The sequence below is a fragment of the Nanorana parkeri genome, unplaced genomic scaffold (assembly GCF_000935625.1).
Source record: "Nanorana parkeri isolate BGI_ZX_2015 unplaced genomic scaffold, ASM93562v1 scaffold101, whole genome shotgun sequence".
Lineage (NCBI taxonomy): Eukaryota > Metazoa > Chordata > Amphibia > Anura > Dicroglossidae > Nanorana > Nanorana parkeri.
The window spans coordinates 1,371,454-1,393,139 of record NW_017306369.1 but is presented as its reverse complement, the minus strand read 5'-3'; the positions used below and the strand labels follow the sequence as shown (position 1 = coordinate 1,393,139).

The 21,686-nt window shown below is 39.7% G+C and overlaps 1 protein-coding gene across 1 annotated transcript in view; it reads left to right on the top strand.

The window, feature by feature from the left end:
* The window catches only part of ACSS3 (acyl-CoA synthetase short-chain family member 3), a 100,779-nt gene that overhangs the window by 43,310 nt on the left and 35,783 nt on the right, over positions 1–21,686 (top strand). The window contains exons 4-8 of the mRNA XM_018552914.1: positions 6,178–6,366; positions 7,978–8,112; positions 16,280–16,420; positions 16,716–16,796; positions 16,880–16,975. Of these exons, the coding sequence (XP_018408416.1) occupies positions 6,178–6,366; positions 7,978–8,112; positions 16,280–16,420; positions 16,716–16,796; positions 16,880–16,975 (642 nt within the window). The remainder of the gene's footprint in view (positions 1–6,177; positions 6,367–7,977; positions 8,113–16,279; positions 16,421–16,715; positions 16,797–16,879; positions 16,976–21,686) is intronic.

Sequence of the window (21,686 nt, the reverse complement as noted above, 5' to 3'; positions counted from 1 at the left end):
CCCCCCCCCAGGAAGTTAAAAAATCCACATAACTTCCTGGTACATTCAATGGAGGGGAGATCAGCAAACAAATTTTCACTGGTCTCCCTCCCCTCTTGCAGCCACACCCACCATGCCGGTTCAGGGCCTACAGGAGGGGAAGCAAAACCTGGGATACATTGCAAAAGGATCGGACAGCAGGGAGGCAGCACCTTTGACAGCCCGTAAAACCTCCTTAATTCCAGTACAAAGCCAACAGTTGGTTTTAGACATCTAAGCATAACAGCTGGGAAGCTGCTTACAGGGCCTTGGCACCACCATGTGTGGTACAAAAGCAGTTTATAAGAAAACATGGAGATTTTGTTAAAAATAATGCTGTATAATATCAGGAATTAATTTATGCAGAATTGTAAGGGTCCACTTTAATGTGGAGAGAAGGTGATGTTTGTAAGATATGCAGGTGGCAGCTTACATACTCGCTACCTTTTTGTAGAAAGAGTGAACGTTGTTTTCACAAATTGTTTTGCAACACTGTGTACTACAAGCTGCACTTTTTAAAACTTGGAGGCCTTGTTTTAGAGCTTGCTGTTTTACTTCCAGACACAAACTGTTTATATCCGCAGTCAGTATAGTATTGGCTGGAAATAAAAATAACTTATTTGAGAAAATGTGCTATTTTGAAAGAAAAAAAAATGGGGGCTATCACTGCTGACCTCCTATATGTAAATGCTAGCTGACTTACATGTGATGCTTGGCCACTAGGTTTATTAATTTAGGTCACTGACCTGGAACAAGTATAGGGATCAGAAGAGTCTGATATTCTTGTTCTGGGTCAGTGATTCAAAGTATTGATGCAAGAGGGTCAACATGATAGACAGGCAACTAGCATTTTAGGAGAGCGCAAAACCGCTGCCTCTGTAATTCCTCACATTCTTCAGCACCAGTAGCTGAATGCTTTTCCACTTTAAAATCATCTTGCTAAGAGATCAGACTTATCTCTACCATTGTAAGTGAGTGTATTTTAAGTTTCTGAAATGCTTCATTGTGAATGTCAAGGAATATCTTCTTTTTTGTAGAACTGATTGATGTTGCATGTTTTTTTTGATGTGCAACCTAATCAAAGACAATGAGGCAAAGATCAGATTAGTTTCATTTTTTTCCATAATCGCAATTCCAGGCTTTGTGCTTCTTACGCCAGGTTATATTTTTGTGTGCAGGCTTCAGATACAAACCAGAAACTCCTAGACCTTCAGTCTTTTGTTAGATTGGGTCATAGAGGTGTAGATTTAATGGTAATTTTAGGAGAAGTATTATATGGTATATGGTATTTAACAACTATCCAGTGGTGTGTATCTATTTTATAGAGATCATCAATCTTCTACTTGCCCGTACCCTGGGTTGAATCCACTAAAGGATTATAAACTGCTCACCTACCAAATTAATGTTTATTTGGCAAAGTTCACAATACTTCAAGGTGTGTTTTAACTTCAATCAACTAACCACGTGCTAGCAGAACTGTTTTTTATTGAATACACGATCATGTGTGAGTGCAAAGTGAACACTGGTTTGCCCTTTTGACCAATCTGCACTTTGCAAAGTGGACTGTCTCTACTGCTTTAGTAAATCAACCCACCTGTTTGGCTAATCCTGGCATTCTTTTTGAGGCTGTTTATCTTAACAAATTGTTTTGCCAGTGCACCTAGTATTGGTCCACCATTTAGCCTCTTTTGAACTATGCTAGTTGTCTTATGCTAATATAAAAAAATCACACATCCGAGTGCTACACATCGTCAAATGTAAAGAGATTTTGCAAAGATAGGGTTTGTACCAAGTAGGCAGGGAGGGTATAGACAACTGACAGAGGGCTATATCCCTTACTCACTGTCAACCTGTCAACTTCCAGGATGTCCTGTGCCTGATCCTGTTTACAGACAAGGAAAAGGCATTAGACCAGATAGACTTGGGACTTGTGTAGTACCATGCTGTTATGGATCTCAGCATTATACTGGAATTCCTTGGCCAGGATTAAAGTTAATTATGCCCACAACTGTGAATGGCATGTGCCATAGGGTTATGGTGGACACTCTTTCTCTCTTACGTTCACCCTTGCAGATTTGGGACTCCTTGAACAAGTCAGGGACTTGAGCTCCTTTTTCCTCACCCCTCTTAATCTTAAGAAAGCAATTATAATTCCTTCATGAGTGGACCGGAGGGGAGGTGGGGGGTTGTGCGCACATCTGCTGCTTCTCTTAGACTTTTGCTTAAAGACCCTAGTGGATTCTGAATCCCATGGATGAATGGAAACATGCACAACTTGCAGCCTTTTTTGTAGTTTGGGAAGCAATGTTAGGCCTGTCAGCGCTTTGACTCCTTTTGAATCTATGTGTACAAGTAGAAATACCTTCATTAAACTGCTATCTACTATGTACAAACTACTTTTGGGACAAGAATCTCAAATTACACGCTATTGTATGAGAGGGAAAGGAGCTTGGGAGAACAATACCCCACGCCCTACTGCCCAGGATTACCTTCTGTAGGGAGCTGTGAAGCGTTATTGGAAAGGTGACACAGCAATATATTCCTGAGTACCCATTTGCAGTATTCTTCCATGTAAGCCATTAAGTTCTAGGGTCCCATAACAGGTCCCTGGTACCTCATCTTTTAAATGCACGGAAAAGTTTGATACCACTAGAATGGAAATCTTGCAGAGCCTCCTTAAAGTACCATGGAAGCCAAGGAGTGGCTACACAAATCTCAGGATAAATTCCTTTACAAAACCTAGGCAGTTTTGTATTTTTTGCTATTTCAGATTATTATAAGAATCTAATGATCCAACCATAAGAAAGAGGCAATTTATTTATTTCTCATTTGAGCTACGGGACTTGAGCATGATGTATTATTTGCTTATCCAACATGGCAACACATTTTTGGCAAGTGTTCCATAGTTTGATGTAATTTTTCTTTCTTTTTACTTGGACTACATTCACACATATATTTAGGCGTGATTTGGGATTCTTGCATCAGGAACTTGCGATTTCCCAAAGCAGGAATCCCTAACCTTCCTTTTACAAGTGGCAGCTATCACCTGTTTAAGTTAATAATCGAGTGCCGTTGTATTTGAACGCTGGCACACAGCATGTAGTCATATGTGATACGATTACATGCGGTTAGGAATCAATCACTCTCCCTGGGTGCATGATTGATGCGCGAATAGGGCCTTACCCCTCCTAACCTCAATTTCCCCTCTGTGCCTGGTTATCTCATTGGGCCTGCCCTCCCCATTCCTAGTCATCTCTAATTTTTTTCCCCTTGTATGTCTCAATATGTACATACAACCAAGTTATATGGAGAACAAAAATTATTTCACCTTGGATATCACTACGCATACACTTCTGCATTGTGTGACTATGAACTGTGTAGTGTATGCAAAAACTGTGTAACATCCTTTATGTTCCTCTTTAATGTCATTTGAGTTGTATGCATTCCTTTTAGTTAGTACCTGTATTTTGATATGTCCAATTTACACGAAAGGACACCAATCAAACCATCAAATAAAAACATCACATCCAGCGCTTAATCCTAACATTTCCCTCAAATATCTTTTATGTCTCTCTCCACTGTTAAAAATAAAAAATACTACACACTTTTATTGGTGGTATTTCTGACATTGGTCAAAAAATGGTGTATCGCTTTAAGGGCAAACGAGACTTAAATACATTTTGATGGCAGAGTAGGATTTCTAGTAGAGGCATATTGGTGATATTAATTTAGCTTTCTCCTGAGGTGTCTGCAGGCATTATACTAAAATAGAAATGTATGTGTCCCCTGCCCTGATATTGCACCCAGCGTCATTATCCCTGTAGGTCTTCTCTCCTGATAAAGCATGTTTTGAAGTTGACCTTTAAACAATATTAAATTGGTTGGATAAAGCAGAAGTGACACATGGCATGGAATATATTTTATGAGCTTAGATGAAATACTCCTTGTATTTTGTAAATTGTCACAAACCTGTGTAGGTAAGGTTTAGGAAGTTATGAAAAAAATGCATAAACGGACATTACATTCAGTAAAAACCCTACATTAAAGCAAGCAACAGATCCAGGGATATTGGCAGCTGAGGTTATATCTACTACTACGTTTTCCTTTAAGAGATGTGAAGCCCAACCTTTCTTTTTTGGGGGCTTTACTTCTCTTTTGGGTCCCATGGGTATATTTACTAATGTACTCCTGCAACCCCAAGTCAACTGATGCAGAACTATGCCACGGTCAAGAAGGATCCCAACAATAACTTCAAGAGGCACCCTGGCTGCCTAAAGGACAGCTTGCTCTACCTTTAGACATGTGCGATTCGTTTCGTTCCAAAACAAAATTCGGACGAATTTTCGGAAATTCGGATGTATCCGAATTCCAGATATAACGAATGCAAATGAATCCAAATTTCCGTTTCCGAAATTCATTAACGGTAGCTCGTTAGAACGTTCGTTTCGTTTTCGTTTCGTTCGTTCATTCTTTGCAGCAAAGTGACATTAGAGAAGGAGAAAAAAAATGTTCCCCCTCAAATGTCACATTGCTGCATTGAACGAATTAACTAAACGAAAAAGAAACCACTAAACGAACAGTCGAACGAACTACCGCTAACTAATTTCGTCCGAACCCAAATTCTGAATCCGAATTGACTTTCACACCTGAATCCCGAAAAACAGAATAACACAAAATCCGAATCAAAACGGAACTAAACAAATTTTTTGCCAGTGCACATGTCTGCTCTACCTCTCTGCATATAACTCAGAGCCAGAGCAAGACACAACTGCCTTCTCCCTCCCCGGCCTGCAGCTCCAGCCAGTGCTGGACATAGAGTTTCATCTTTTAGATTTAGTAAGACTTTTGCATTGTTGTATTTATGTGCGCTAATAATGATTTATAGTGTACTTTTATTGAAAATATAGTTTTAATAAACATTTGCTTATGTAGCATCATCTTTTAATTCTACAGGCCCTGTGCTTTTAGAAAATATGACTTGGGAGTCTTTTACCAACCTTCAAAGCTGGAAGTGAAAAATAGCAACAACAAAAAGTTAAAAAAATAGCAAAAAATAGGCCACCTGAAGTGAAAAATAGGAGGCTAGACCAGACCCCGAAAGGGTTAAAGCCAAGCTCCAGGAAGAAATAAGACACACATTAATGTATCTAGGTATTCATTAATTCATGATTTATATATTTTTTTTATATTTTCTAAATGCAGCTAGTATAAATATCTGAATTTGACTTGGCATCAGGTCCTTTAGATCCACTACACTGTAGGATCGGGAGTGAAAGGGGCTGGGCTAGTAACCAGTTAGATGTGCTGCATGCGAATGTGCTGTTCAAGAACATGCTGAACACCATCCAATCAGTAGGCTGAAGGTGGACATAGAATACTCCCTCTACAATCAATAACCATAATAGAGAAAGTGGTGTTTTCTGTCTAGATGTGCTGTGTGGCTATTCTGACTCCGATTGTTGTGATAGCGATGTATACCTTGTGAGACTTCTATGCCTGGCCTGTATAAGTAGATTCAATCACTGAGGACATTCATTGTCAGATAGCTGAACTCACCAATACCGTTTCATCCACAAAGATTGCTTTATTCTGCACATCAGACAACAGGATACAGCAGATGGATGGTTTTCAGTATTATGCGGTCAAAAGATGATGCCTTTCCTAGGGTACTCTGCAGAGTACATGTGTCCTTATTACATGTGGCTGTTAGCTGTGGCCATGACACAGGAAATACTGACCAACAAGAAAAAGGGTGGGGCATACATACAGAGGAAATGTGTCATCACATGAGGAAAGGAATACATAAAAAAACAGGTGCAATATCACAAAAGGCCACTAGATGGCAGCATATAACTAACGTATAGAAAACGTCCATAGGAAAAGGTATAGGGAAACAATCTATATAAATTCTTTCTACATTAAACTTCTATGCCCCATTGGGGCGGCACAGTGACCACACTGTTTAAATCTCAGAACGGAACAGACGGGAATACAAATTCTTTGGCAGTTATATCACCTCCCTTTTATAGTATTTCATTTACCGGTTTGATTGGGGTTCAGCTTTAATGCTTGAGAAAAAAACATTTTTGAAGAATAAATGCCTAAACTAATGAAAGACTGATTCATGTTTAGTTTTCTCTTCTATTCTTTTGCTTTCAGGTGTCAAGGTTAGCTGGCGTTTTGGCAAAGTATGGTGTCAAGAAAGGAGACCGGGTTGTCATATATATGCCAATGATACCCCAGGCAATGTATGCAATGCTGGCATGTGCCAGAATTGGAGCTATACACAGCTTAATATTTGGAGGATTTGCACCAAAGGAGTTATCAGTGCGAATTGATCATGCAAAGGTAACAATTTTATGCAGTATGTCAATATTTGTTTTAAAATTGTTTGCTTTAAAGTGTCATCTGCTGATCTGTTGGATATACAGAGAAATGAGGACATATAGGACCATAGCAGTGACAATCAAACACACACATAAACGAAAACATAGGAAGTAGAACCTTCCCCACTGCAAGGGTAGTACAAATTTTTGCCCAGAGTTGTTCTTTAAAAAAAACTTTTTTTTTTAATTGACTCGGAAATGGCAGGAGGCTCTTAAGGGCTTCTTCAGACCTGTGCAGTGCGGTAATGCACGGTAGATGGTGCAGCATGCTGTGGTTCCATTCAATTTGAAAGGAAACCTAATGCACCTTGCTAGCACATCTCAGTGTGCATACATCTTAATGAAGAGATTTGAACCATCTTTGCGTTGATTCTTTTATTGGACCAGAAATGATTGTGGGCCAAGAAAATCTGTGTTGTGGCCTGTTGGCTGCCTCTTCAAAATGATTGGCTTCCTTACTGCAACACACATTTACCCACGTGCAGTTACGACACACAAAGCAGCTGACCTGTCTGAATGGGCCCTAAAGAGACACTGTTATTACAGTTAGGCCTTGTTCATGTGTCTGTGAAGGTTCTCATTCCTCCAGGTCATGGTATATCTGTAAAAAATAAGTCAAGGCAACTGTACTTGCTGTATTTTTCTTGAAGACGTTTCACTGGACATCCGGCCAGCTTTCTCAATTCAGAATGACTTGTACAAAAAATTTATGTGAATAAATATGGTAAATGTTGCTCCAATCCACATAATCTGTTAGTGGCAACCAGGTGTTGATTGCTTTTGCATAATTGGAGCTAGGATGTGGTTTGCAAGGAGGCAGTAAAGCCAGGCAGTTAATCTGTGGTTCTACCACCCCCTTGACACCTGCTGCTATGTCAGCACTGCAGCTGAACAGTGCTGTATACATTGACGCAGCCACAATGCTTTGCGTCGCAGCATGTCAAAAAATGTACAGCATATTGCATTTGGCAGACGGTGCCGCTTGTCAAATGCAATCATTGCAATGCATTCGACTGCGTTGAAACCACAGTATGGCAATAGAAAATCTCTATTGGCATTTTTAAAAAACTGCATTCAGGAGTCAGCAGTATCGCCTCCTGAACACTGGGCAGCGGCTGCTCCACTGCCCTCTGAAAAGCAATTTGCAGTGGATTGCTTGTCAGAGAGCAGTGGAGACTGCCGCCTCTGTGAACTCAGCCGTCCTATAAAAACTGGTTTGTAATATACATATGTATAATGCATGCAATTTGTGCCTCCAAATCTGTTCTTTCACTCTTCTGCAGATTTAGAAGCACTGCTAAAATCATTAAACAACTAACATGTTGGATGCTATTATTAATCCTACGTCTCCCTGCTGCACTCACTGTGGCTTCCCCTAACCTCATTAACTTGTAATGGCATCTTTAGGTTACTATAAATGTATTATGTACCCATAGTGTTAGTACTTGGTATAGCTTGGATCAAAATTCTTTGTAACTGTTCACTGTATTGAATCTGCTTATCATGACCGTGATATTTAATGGTTGTCATGATTCCTACTATGAATAAATGATATATGTGTATGTTTCTGCAGCCCAAGTTAATTGTGACAGCATCCTTTGGCATCGAACCTGGCAGGAAAGTGGATTACATCCCGCTAGTGGAGAAAGCGCTGGAAATGGCACAGCACCAACCAGAGAAAGTTCTTATTTACAGTAGACCCAAAATGGTGAGTAGCACTATCCCTCGTGACACCCTTATATAGATGTGCTTTTCTCTCTGCTGTAAACTAGAACATTTATTAATGAATTCACCCCGTAATAAGGATGCTACAGAAGTCAAAGTTTTGTTTACCATCACAAAGGGAACGTGAGTCATAGTTTGTCAAGTTGAAGAGCTCATTAGCTTATTTTATCCGACTGTTGCAGTTTGGATGACATTTGAAAGGGAATATTTGTTGTATTTCTTTGTGTCCCAGTGGATTGAAGAAATGAAAAGTATTTTTTTTGGATGGTATCGTAAGCTTGGTTTAAGCAAAGATTAAACTCTGCAGCGTTGGCGTTTCTCCCAGAAGATATAAAACATTCTTGTAATAGGAAGCAATGGGTACAGTGCATAACTGATATTTAAAACGGTGTAGGATAAATGATACCTTCTGAAAATAGACTTCTACCATGCGAATACTATACTGCTCTGGATAGTTATACGTTTAAAGCCATTAACAGACTTCTGTTTGAAGGATCATATTTAGAGCTGTATCCTAATGGTTGCATCCTAAAAGTTGATTTCTATAAAACAGTATTACATAAGCTTCATTTTTGGATTGCTTTATTTCAAATATGGTTTATCACAAAAAATAGTACATTTTAACCATCAGTTAATGCATAATGTTTGGGGTTTCAAGTGATGTCCTGTATTGGCTAACTTAAAGCTGATCAATATTGTCTAAATACAAGGAACATGTGTATTCTTGAATCTTGGTGGGCTTTGTGTATTTCTTCCATACCTGTGCATAGTCATATCCAGCGTGAAACTTTACCTCTGTGCAGTAGCTCCTGTCCTAAAGACTGCTACTCCCTTTTCTTGTGCAGGATGACTGGACTTTTAACTGCCCCCTCCTGTATTTTTCTGCAGACATATTGTAGTGGGTGGAGCCTGCCGGTCACCTCCCAAAGCTCTGTACAGGCTGTACAGCACAGTGATAATGTCACTGCTACTTTTACAAGGAAATATCTCTCTACACAGGCATTTAGTGCACACAATGTGAATTTCTATTATTTATGGCTATAGAGCAATATATTTAACCACTTTCCGGCCGGCTGTTGTAAAAAAACGGCCGGCCAGGAACTCCATAGATCTGAGCGGGCGTCTTTAGATGTCCGCTCAGCCACGCCCCCTCGCGCGCGCCCAGCGGGAAATGCTCGTTATTTGAAAACAGGCAGCGATGCCCGTTAATATACAAGCGACCATCACTTGTATGAGGTCCCGTGATGTGCGCCCCCTCCCCGGCTCCCCCCCTCCAGCTGTCAAGCTGGTCCCGGGCTCCGCTGTGCCCGGTGCAAGCCCGGGACCAGCATACGGCCTCTGTCACAGGGGATCAGAGGGAGCTCGATACACGAGCTCCCTCCGGGCCCCTCTCCGCTGTCAGAATGTGAAACTGATGTATATTACATCACTTCTGCATTCTTGTGTCACTCTCCAGCTTCAGATGCTGGAGAGAAGCTGATGATCTCTGCTTCATCAGCTTCTTCAGGGGGGTCCTAGGTGACAGGGGTCTTGGAGACCCCTGATGTCTCCATAAAGAGGACCTGTCACATCTTTTGCTATCACCTAAGGGGGTTTTCCAACCCCCCTATGTGATAGTGTAGCACCTTGCTAAAAAGGAGTGCTAGATCATATATATAGTCTATGTTCAGTTCAACTGTGACAGAAGCATCTGTGAAGCTGTGTCTGCCTGTGGGTGGGTGTGTTACCACACAGGGCAGAACAGCCAATGAGGATTGCTTTGGGCATTTATGTCTCCCAGCCAATCACTGCAGGACAGTAACAGTGATGCATGCTGGGAGAGGATATAAATGCTGAGTGTGGCTGATGCAATAGTCTCTTCCTTCCCCACCCCAGGGCCCTCCTGGCCTGGGGCAGGATGCTTGCTGCTGAAGAGATAGAATGGACTAGGCCTGAACTGGGGCCTAGGCCTGGACACTGGGGCCTGAGCCTGAACAAGACCCTTGACAGTACTGCTTGCCAGAAGTTCTCCACACAGATTGCCTGTATGGCTTAAAGGTCCAAGTCTGTGGTGGCAGCAGTTACTTTGCTCTGTTTCATGTACAAGGAGTCTACCTTCATTGTGGATGTGCTTGACCCTCTTCCCTCTCTCCCTGGAGTTACAGCAATAAAGAGCATTATCTTGGAGCTATTGTCTGGACTTCAATCTGTCGGTAACCACTGGAAGTGGTAAGTGCTATTGGGGCAGCTATGTGTTTTTAATAATCCCTAGACAGGCTATGGAAGACCCAATCATTCAGCTGCTCCTTCGGGGGTGAGCGCTACAATAGCAATAAAGTTAAGTGGGAAAAAAAAATAAAACAATTAATTTAAGTTTCCCCCCCAAAAATGTAAAGTTAAAAAAAAATTGTAATTCTTTATTTGTAAAGTCCCCACATAAATACTTGCATGCAAACGGGTGCGCATACCTGCGAAAACGACGATTTTGCCCATTACGCCGCACGTCGGAATGAGAGCAATAGTTCTAGGGCCATCAATCACTGATAGCACTAAACTGATGAGCTGTAAAAGTTTTTAAAGCGTCGCCTATGGTCAATTTTGGGTATGGTAGTTTTTTGCGGTTTCGCGGGTGCACTCAATTTTAAAGCTTGACATGTTTGGTGTCTATTTACCCGACGTGACACCGTCTTTTATATTTTACCAAAAATATGGGTAATAATCATTGTTTCCTAACATAATTTTTCCTTAATATAGTAAAAAAAAATAAAAACCCCAGTGGTGATTAAATACCACCAAAAGAAAGCTCTATCTGTCCCCAAAAAATGGTATAAAATTCATTTCAGTACAGCGTTGCATGACGGAATAAACTTCAGTCAAAGTACTGCAGCGTTGAATACTGAAAAATGGCCTGGCCAGGAAGGGGGTCTAAACACCTGGTCTTGAAGTGAATACAAATTTTTGTACCTGGAGTTCAGCTTTTAGTTGTTATAGATGCAAGCTTTTGAAACCAGTGAGGTTCCTTGTGTAGACAATATACAATTCTCTATCATTGTGTAATGCCTGTGTACCCTATGAAGTGTATCTCCTAAATGTAAAACTTTCTTCTTAAAGAAAGAGTCTTCCGGGTTATACTTTCTCATTGAGTTTCTGTTAGAAAAAGGGTCTGCTGTGCTTCCTTTTATCTTTTTTTCACCATAACCTTATGGGTAATACTTTTTCATACAGTAAAATACATAGAAAAATAAATATACAATGTAAAGTAAAAAAGAAAGTTTATATGTTCGTTTAAATATCAGTGTATTATATATAATGGTACAGAATTTAAAAAGAGAGTGACTTCCAATGTGCAATACAATATCAGATCAATGTACGACATATAATAGTAAATAATTTTAAAAAGACCCTTTTGCAGTGTACATGTTTGTGCATTCTGATTTAAAGTCTTCTGGCAGTAAAGTGTATGTGTAGCATATTTTTTTGTATATATAGAGTAGGGAACTGATGCTAGGTTGTTTATTTTGCTGTCTATGTACCATTGGGAAAAATTCCTTTGACTTCCTGTCCCAGAGACTCAACTGGAAGTTAGTGGAAATCTCTCAACGTGAAGAGAATATCCCTCCTAGACAGTTGTCCCCGGTACAGATGTCCCCATTGGAAGATTACTGCTTATTCTGGGAACAACTCTAATATTTTTCCTACTTTCTTTCTCTGATAGTGGTCACCAGTACACACAGAGGGGTGAACCTCCTCAGTGGAGACACCTAGCAATAAAAACTAGATGGGGAGTCTACCCTTTCCCCATTCTGTCTAGAACAAAAAACTTTATTGGGGCAAGTTGAGGATGTGGAAAATATAACTGAAGACCGTTGAATATCAACATAATATATCTGTTAATTGATAAAATATAAAGTGGTGTTTCTGAACCTTTTATTCCGTTACAGCACCCTTTCAAAGTATGCAAAAGTTAAATGCAAGTTTAAAATGTAGAACCAATGTGTGGCTCCTCCAATATCCATACACAACCTTTATCCCAGATAGGGGTCTGGTATGGATTTTAAGAGAGATACCACGCAAAAACACATAACATGGGGTTCCTCCAAATTAGGAGTTATCTTTTACATCACTGCCCCCCTTAACATCAAAACCCTCCTTCCACATAAGAATTCCCCATTTTCACATAAAATCATCTCTTTTACATCAGAGAGCCCCCCCTCTTTACAATCAGGAGACGCAGCCGCGGCAGCATGGTAGAGGGTGGGAGGCAAACTTCTGTCCTTTTCCTAATTGATTTCACCCTCTCTGGATCAGCGTCATTCTTTTTCATGGTGCTGGCAGCCTGCCTGCACCATGCAAAGGTATGAAGTTATGTGAAAATATAGAGGCACCCCAGGGTCTCACGGTATTAAGACTTCTCGCCTGCGCCAATAAGTGAAGGGACCTTGATGTGGAGGATGGTTGTAGAGCAAATATGTATAAATGAAGCAAAATGAATTCTATAAATGAGGATGCAAATGTAAACTGAGCATTTTTACAATACATCTTATACAGTATATCTTTCTTTTTAGGCACTGTGTTGTGTTATCCACGAGGTTAAAACCAAGTAGAATTGTTACATTAATGATGAAGTGCTTTCCAATGATGCTAGTGTAAACAGTCCACACGTGTAATCCTTATGAGATCCTCCAGAATCCATTAATAAAGAAATGTTGGGCTTTTCTGAGTACTGCCCTCACCCACAAGATTTGATTGACCAATAAATATTATTTGGGTAGCATTTATAAATAATTCTCAAAGTGAAGTCTCCTCTCCTCTGATCAATATTCAACTAACATTTTCAGATACAATATTTATTGGCCCATTAAATCTGGTGAATAAAGGCAATGCTCAGAAAAGTCCAATGTTTCTTTATTAATGGATTCTGGAGGATCTCATATAAGGATTGCACTTTAATAAGAAGCACTTTTGGACTGTTTACACTGGCACTATTGGGAAGCATTTTATCATGCTGATTTGACACATTTAACCACTTCAAGACCAGGTGTTCAGACCCCCTTCCTGGCCAGATTGCTCCTGGCCGGCCGTTTTTTTACTACGGCCGGCCCGGAGGTAGTTAAATAAGGAACCTTTGCATTATTGTTTTATTAATTATCTTTTTTAATGTATCTATTGAGTTTGGGCTATTTAGAGTAGTTATATTAGCGCAGAGTGGTTGTGGATTTTATAGATGCGTGTGGTGCATTTTATACACCAGCACACCTGCTGCTTTATTAGGATAATTTAATTTAGGTGGGTAGGATTAAGCCTAGGAGCGCAGATATATTGAGAAAAGTCTTTTCTAAACAAGCTTTCAAGACCTCTATAAGATCAGGCGAAACTACACTTGTTACTGCTTGACCTAACTTAGGAGGTAAATCTCTCAAAATTACATCCAGGAAAATGTATAGAAAACAATGTAACTGGATACTCTAGAAAATGAACTTGCTGCTTCCATCATGTTGACCTGCTGTGTAAGAGCCACAGATATTACTGTCTCTCTGACACCTGCAGATATCAATTGGTGCTTTGTCATAACAACCGTTCAGCTAACATTTTTTTTCTTTTTATAAAAAAGGATATGAGTTTTATTTTTTCTTATAATCTAGGAAAGGGGCTTTATAAACATAAAAAAGCAGGGTTTTTTTTGTTTTCACAAAATTGCTAATATTTCAGCAGCTTTCATCCTGTGTTTTATCATATAAAATAGTATTATTATATTATACAGGATTTATATAGCACAAATAGTTTGCTCAGCATTTTACAATATAAGGAAGACATTACAATACAATTCAAGACTAGATGGTAAGAAAGGCCCTGCCCGTGAGAGCTTACAATCTAAAAGGGAATGGCAAGTGATACATGAGGAGGTAGCTGTGTAGGGATGAATTGTTTGAGAATGTGATAGTTCAGTGGTTAGTTAGAGTCGGGTTAGGCTTCCTTGAAGGGAAGTGTCTTTAGGGATCACCTAAAGGCAGTCAGAGTAGGAGACAGACTGACAGGTTGGGGTAAGGCATTCCAGAGGATGGAAGAGACTCCAGAGAAGGAGTCGACGAGTGAGCTGGAAAGCATGAGGCCTTGGGAAGAGCAGAGGGGACAGTTAGGGTGATACATTTAAGACAAGGTTGGAGATATAGCCAGGGCAGAGTTGTGGATGGCTTTGTAAGCGGTTAATATTTTGATTTTTATCCTTTGGGCTATTGGAAGCTAGTAGAGGGATTGGCAGAGGGGGGTTGCAGACACTGAGTGGTTGGTTAGGTGGATGAGTCTAGCAGCAGCATTCATGATAGACAGAAGGGGGGATAGCCTATGTAGAGGTAGGCCAATGAGGAGGGAGCTGCAATAGTCAAGATGAAGGATAACAAGTGAGTGGATGAGTAGTTTTGCGGCTTCATTGGTGAGGAATATGAAGGTGAAGGCGGCAGGATTTGGATAGTGATTGAATGTGGGGCAAAAAGGTGAGGTCTGAGTCAAGGATGGCACCTAATGGAGGAAATATCATGAGCTTAGTTTTTGAAAGATTGAGTTTTAAGAAATGTTGTGACATCCAGACTGATATCTCACTTAGTAGATTAGTGACACGCAAGGACACTGAGGGGCTAAGTTGTGGAGTAGAAAGATAGATTTTAGTGTCATCAGCATAGAGATGGTATTGGAAGCCATGTGAGGTTATCATCTGACCAAGAGAGGAAGTGTAGATGGAGAAGAGAAGGGGTCCAAGGACAGAGCCTTGGGGGACCCCTACAGAAAGAGGAGGGGAGGAGATAGATCTGTGGGTGACGCTAAAGGAGCACTTGGATAGATAGGAGGAGAACTATGAGATAGCAGAGTCTTGTAGGCCAAGCGAGTGGAGCTTTTTGAGGAGCAGTGGGTGGTCAACGGTGTCAAAAGCAGCAGAAAGGTCTAAAAGCAAGAGTAAGGAGTAGTGGCCATTGTTTTTAGCAGTTAGTAAGTCATTAGTGAGCTTTAGGAGGGAGGTTTCAGTGGAGTGTAGGGGACGAAAGCCGGACTGTAATAGGTAAAATAGGTTGTTATCAGCGAGGTGGCAACATAAATCTGATTATGCGAACACCACATCCCACGTGTCAATATTAGCATTAACTCTTAATAAGAGCTCAATTGGACTTTATAGGTGTCCATGTAGTATAGTAAAACTACAGTGGAGATATAAAAATCATAAAAATGTTTTATATCCTTTTGTGAGAAATATTGATACATGGCTTCCAAACTACAACAATAGATTTGTTACAATGTATTAGCACAATAACCCTGTGCCTATTCTTTTCATATTCATGGATGTGGTTGATGGTTAAAGTGATACTATACTCAGGAGTTAAATCCTAAAAATGCATTCAAGTACCTTAACTATTAACAAAAATGTAACTTATTTGTGTATCACTCAGCTGTAGATCCTCAAATCATCTCTGAATTGGTGCTGACACTGTACTTCCTTCTGGAGGGTGGCTATTTTTATTCCACATGGTCCCTGTGTGTGTTGTAAAGTAGCCACCGCTCCAAGCTCACTCCTGTGATGAATTACAATCTCATGTTTAATTTCCTAATTTGTATTGAAATTATAGTCAATGCTAATGATTACATACCGTAGTTGGACCATTACCTGTAAGTTGGGTACGTGTGCATTTAAAGCGTGGCTGAAATTACTGAATTATTTCTGTCCCATTCCACTTCAGTTTCTATAGCGTCCAGGCTCCACCGCTGTACTGAAATTGCTCACTCTGATTTTACTCCATACTGTGAATACTGAGGCAGGGTGCTGTGATGGTTTTAGGAAGCTTTGTACAGCACCCTGCTGGCCTCTCCCACTAACCATAATCTTCTTGCATTTAATAGAGAGGCACAGAGACCCAATGATGGGTCTAAAAAGAGGTGCAGCATGTAATGAAAATGGAGAAGTTTTGTTTAAAAATGTAATTAGCATGTTGATGAGGTGGAAAGAAGGAACCATGGAAGGCAAAATTGAAGCAGATCAAACTTCTGCTGTTATTACTAAAATACAGAATCCTAATTACAACAGATTTGTATGGTCAAAAATAGCAAAGAATTATAAGCATTCATAGCCAAGTGTGTTACATATTACAATACTGTTTTATTGATAAACACATTTCCTTTTTATACAGGAACAGGTCAGTCTTATTCCTGGCCGTCATATTGACTGGGCAGAAGAGATTGCAAAAGCTAACCCTCATGATTGCATTCCTGTCGCTTCTGGTCACCCACTTTATGTGCTCTATACATCAGGCACAACAGGTGTTCCAAAGGTAAAGTATACCATTTTATCATGCGTTTATTACTTTTGTTTATATCCTTTGACATCCCACTGCACTGTTTATTGAATGTTCTTCTTCTATCTCCTTTTCTCATCCAACATTTTGCATAATGTAGAACAAAGGACAGGGTTTTCCTCCTGGAATGAGAACAAGATTTTGCATGAAAGTATATAGTGTGAAATGTTTGTTTTTTGTCTTTACCAACTATGTTGTAACTTTCTTCTGACATAGATAAATCTATATAAGCCATATAGTAAAATAGGTCTTGGCTTGTCCTTGAACACAGGGTGTAGTAAGGTGCACAGCCGGGTATGCTGTCATGTTAAACTGGACAATGTCAGCTGTCTATGGACTGAAGCCAGGTGAGGTAAGGGTCAGCTTCTGCTTTAAACTTACAAATTTAGCATATAATCGATCCAGATTCTAAACAAAAATGTGCTTCTGTTTCAGGTATGGTGGGCTGCTTCTGATTTGGGCTGGGTTGTTGGACATTCATATATTTGCTATGGACCACTGCTACATGGAAACACATCGGTATTGTACGAGGTAAGTGCTGTTAATACCTGTAAGTCATAAGTTATCTTCAGGTCTTTCCGAGTTATATAGCTGATGGAGAAAAAAAATTTGAGCTCACCTCTTCTATAGCTAAGATGGTGTTTTATTTGTGTATAAAATATAAAAAGTTCTGTATGGGAACAACCTTTTTTAAATATTAACCCAACCATGCCCCGAAGATGTCCTCAATTACTCTATAACACTTTTGTTATTCTCCAAATATTGTAAGAGATGCAGTGAAGTAAATGGACCATACTCCATATTTAGTGGAAAATCATAAAACACACCCTTATTGACTTCAAAACACTTTTCTTTTTCTCCAGTATTTGTATGATATACAAGGAAGTAAAGATACTGTACTCCATGTGTAGTGGAAAGTCATACAACCTAAAGATGTCCTCAGTTACTCCATAACTTTTGGTTTTCTCCAGTAATTGTATGATATACAAGGACGTGAAGAGACCATACTCCAAATGTTGAAACGCATTCACCAGATGTATAGGGCTACCCTATATAGGATTTGTATGCATGCTGACCCTTGGAAGAAGTCATGAAGAAGTGATGAAATGCGTTGGAGAGCGGGCCTACTAAAGTAAAAGCCTATGTGGCTTATCCTATATAGGGTAGCCCTATACATCTGTTTTTGAGGAATAATACACAATGGGAGGTACTTATTTCTTCCTTTGAGTGTATACTGAATAAGATTAAACCCAGAAGGAGAAGGATTGGAGGTGCCTGGTAATCTGGGGGAGGAGAAACATGTTCTGAAGGATACAAAGTGTATGTGGCTTATTCTATATAGGGTAGCCCTATACATCTGGCGAGTGCATTTCTTTGGATTAGACAGCACAGTGGTGTAGACTGGCTAGGCTATTTATGAATATAGAAGATTGAAATCACTTATATTGGTCCTTTGTGACACTAAAGGATAAGTGCATGTTACTGTCACATTAATATATATTTAGCAGCAAAAGACATGTTTGAAGTTGCTCTGTTTTGAAGTCAACACTGACATGTTATATAGTGTATTAATGTATATTATTTGTTTTTGATCAGGTTTCACTTATATTTGTTGTTATAATGTTATATATTTTATGCACATCGGTGTAATGTATTTGGGTTTATTTGTGTTCCAAAGCGCATTGCAGGTATATAATTTGTTCACAGTAGTTTCCACACTGTTAGCGCTGCAGCTTGTTAATCAAGGGAAAGGTATATAGCGTGGTTTAAAGGAAGAAGTATGGTATACAGTATGAAGTGGAGAATCCCCAATGTTAGCCCTGGTGTCTCTCCTGCCAGGCTCCATTTTGACAATGCATGAAGCTTTGTGGTTGAAGACATGCAGGTTTTACTCCACTGTGTCACCTAAAGTTGCTGACATTAATACTTTATTTGCATGATGAAACACAACAACATACTGAACCAATCAACTTCAAGCCATGCCTTCAGCTCATAGTACAGCTGAAGCAGTCTGTCTGGCCACATAGGAGGACCTAGAAGAGATCCTAGATGAGTCCTTTTCCTCCTACAGAATCTATAATTGTTCATATGATCGTAATTATATCAATGTTTACTGGTAGACCCTAGGAAACTTTTCATATTTGCTGACCCAGCTAATAAAAAAAATTACGCTACGAAAATTATGCATACCCCAGCTCCAATCTTCTACTGTCTAATATAGGAGTTTTAGTTTTTACCACTGGTCCAGGATAGATACAGTGAGGGGAATTTATAAAATCTGGAGCAGGCAGAATCTGAAGCAGTTGCTAATGGCAACCAATCAGCCTTTCTCTTCAGTTTGCTCAGGTAAGATTTGATGCCTGCTCCAGTTTTGATAAATTCCCCCCAGTATGTGTTAACTGCAAAATAACTTTTGATTTTTTGCTGCATTAATATTTGTAGGAAGTATTCATGGCATTTTAAGAAAGCATTCATCAAATGTGCAATGTATTGTGAATGTCTTTTCTTTTTTCTTTCTTCTTTCCACACAATGTATTTTAATAGATCATTTCTAATTTGGCTTAATCACCTGCCGTCATGACACAAAACAATAATACTTCCTGTAGGTAAAAGCTAGGTAAACCACTCACTGTTACCATGGAAACAGCAGGCGCTGGTGTTCTTTTTCATCTCTAAGCTTCTGCTTATGTTAACAAAATATAGATATAAACAGTGATTCACTTACTTGTGTAACAATATCTGAATGTTAGAAATAGTCGTAACATTTCCTATATATTTTAGGCAAAGTAACAATAATGCTACAGTTTATAAAACCATCCATCCAGCTGCATAAAACTGAGTCAAGGCTAGTTTGTGTATGTAAAGTATATATATCTATGTGCGTGTGTGTGTATGTATTGTGTGTGTATGTATATGTGTATGTATATATAGCTCAAAAAAATTAAAGGAACACTTTGAAAACACATCAGATCTCAGTGGGGAAAAATATCATGCTGGATATCTACTGTATACTGGACTGGGTAATGTGTTGGGTACGAAGGGATGCAATATTGTTTGATGGAAAGGAAAAATTAACAACCTAAAGAGGGCTGAATTCAAGGACACCCCAAAATCAAGTGAACACTTCATCTGTCAATAAATGAGCATCTAATTGCTGTTATTATCGTTGTTGCAGTGCTGGTGACGTCTTTCTTTTTATCTACGTGTGGCGGCGCCATCCATTGTCATTTACGAGCACCCGTCTTTTTTTGGGGAGTCCTGGTAAGGAGTGCTGCAAGTTTTCTTTTTTGTTCTGTCCTGTTTCTTATGCTACCATTAGTGACACTGCCTCTAGCCAAATGCAACACTAGTGAAAAACAGTCAGGAAAGATGAGTAGGGAAAAAAATTTCAGTGGCCTCCTCCTGTAAAACCATTCCTGTTTTGGAGGTCATCTCATTGTTGTTTTATATGAAGATTATATATATATATATATATATACACACACACACACACACTCACCGGCCACTTTATCAGGTACACCTTGCTAGTACTCAGTTGGGCCCCCGTTTGCCAAAATGTTGGAAACATTTTGGTCCATATTGAGATGATAGCATCACAGGCCCAAAGTGGGCCAAGAAAATATCCCCCACACCATTACACCACCGCCACCAGTCTGAACCGTTGATACATGGCAGGATGGATTCATGCTTTCATGTAGTTTATGCCAAATTCTAACCCTACCATCTGAATGTCCCAGCTGAAATAGAGACTCATCAGACCAGGCAACATTTTCCAATCTTCTATTGTCCAATTGTGGTGAGCCAGTCCGAATTGTAGCCTCCGTTTCCTGTTCTTAACTGACAGGAGTGGCGCCAGGTGTGGTCTTCTGCTGCTGTAGCCCATCTGATTCAAGGTTTGATGTGTTGTGCATTCAGAGATGGTATTCTGCATACCTTGGTTGTAACAAGTGGTTATATGAGTTACTGTTGCCTTTCAATCATCTCAAAGCAGTCTGCCCATTCTCCTCTGACATCAACAAGGCATTTTCATCCACACAACTGACGCTCACTGGATATTTTCTCTTTTTTGGACCATTCTCTGTAAACCCTAGAGATGGTTGTGTGTGAAAATCCCAGTAGATCAGCGTTTTTTTAAACACTCAGACCAGCCCGTCTGGCACCAACAACCATTTCACATTCAAAGTCACTTAAATCCTTTCTTCCCCATTCTGATTCTTGGTTTGAACTTCAGCAAGTCGTCTTCACCACGTCTAGATCCCTAAATGCATTGAGTTGCTGCCATGTGATTGGCTGATTAGCAGTTTGTGTTACCAAGCAATTGAACAGGTGTACCTAATAAAGTTGTCGGTGAATATATATCTCCAAAGTAGGTATAAAGGCACTCAGAGTTTTGCAGCAGATATAATTCAAAGCAGCAGCATTTTATTCTTAATGTTTTGATGGAGCTCAGTCTGTTCATCTTCATAAAGATAAGTGAAGTGTCCTGATAAATATGGACTAAGCTCCATTGAAACAATGACAATAAAGTTGGTGAAGGAACAAGAAATATTCATCACTATTGCTGTTTATATATGGACATCTTCAGAGTTATTAACATTTATAGACTTCACATCCATTTACCACTCATTCACTGACATTTGTTTGTGTCACAGATTCTTCTTGGTTTTTTTTTATTACTCATTGTTGTAGCACGGCACATTTAGCTATTCATGGATAAGTATCTGCTTGTATTTCTCAGAAATAATTTTCCTGTTGCAGATTATCCCTCACTTCTTCTCTGGTAAAACATTGCAAGAAATTTGGCAGGCTTCTAGGGTAGAAAGCTTAGCAAATTTCTACCATCCCCTGTTATGAAGAAATAGCTGTGAGGAGAATTTATCAAAACTGGAGCAGACAAAATCTGGAGCAACTGTGCACTGCAACAAATCAGCTCCTTTCTTTCATTTTCAAATCCTAACTGAAGAAACTCAAGAGAGAAGCTAATTGGTTACTATGGGCAACTGCTCCAGATTTTGTCTGCTCCAGTTTTGATAAAGTCCCCTTTGTGTTTTATCATGTCCTTTCCAGACTAATTCCTAAATGAGGGCCACTCTGCATTAGGGCTGCAGCTAATGATTATTTTCAAAATCGATTAGTTGCCGATTATTTTTTCAACTAATCGATTGGTTGCAGTAAGAAAATCTCCCCCTCTCTCTCCCCCTCTCTCTCCTGCATCTCTTCCCCCCCTTTCTCTCTCTCTCTC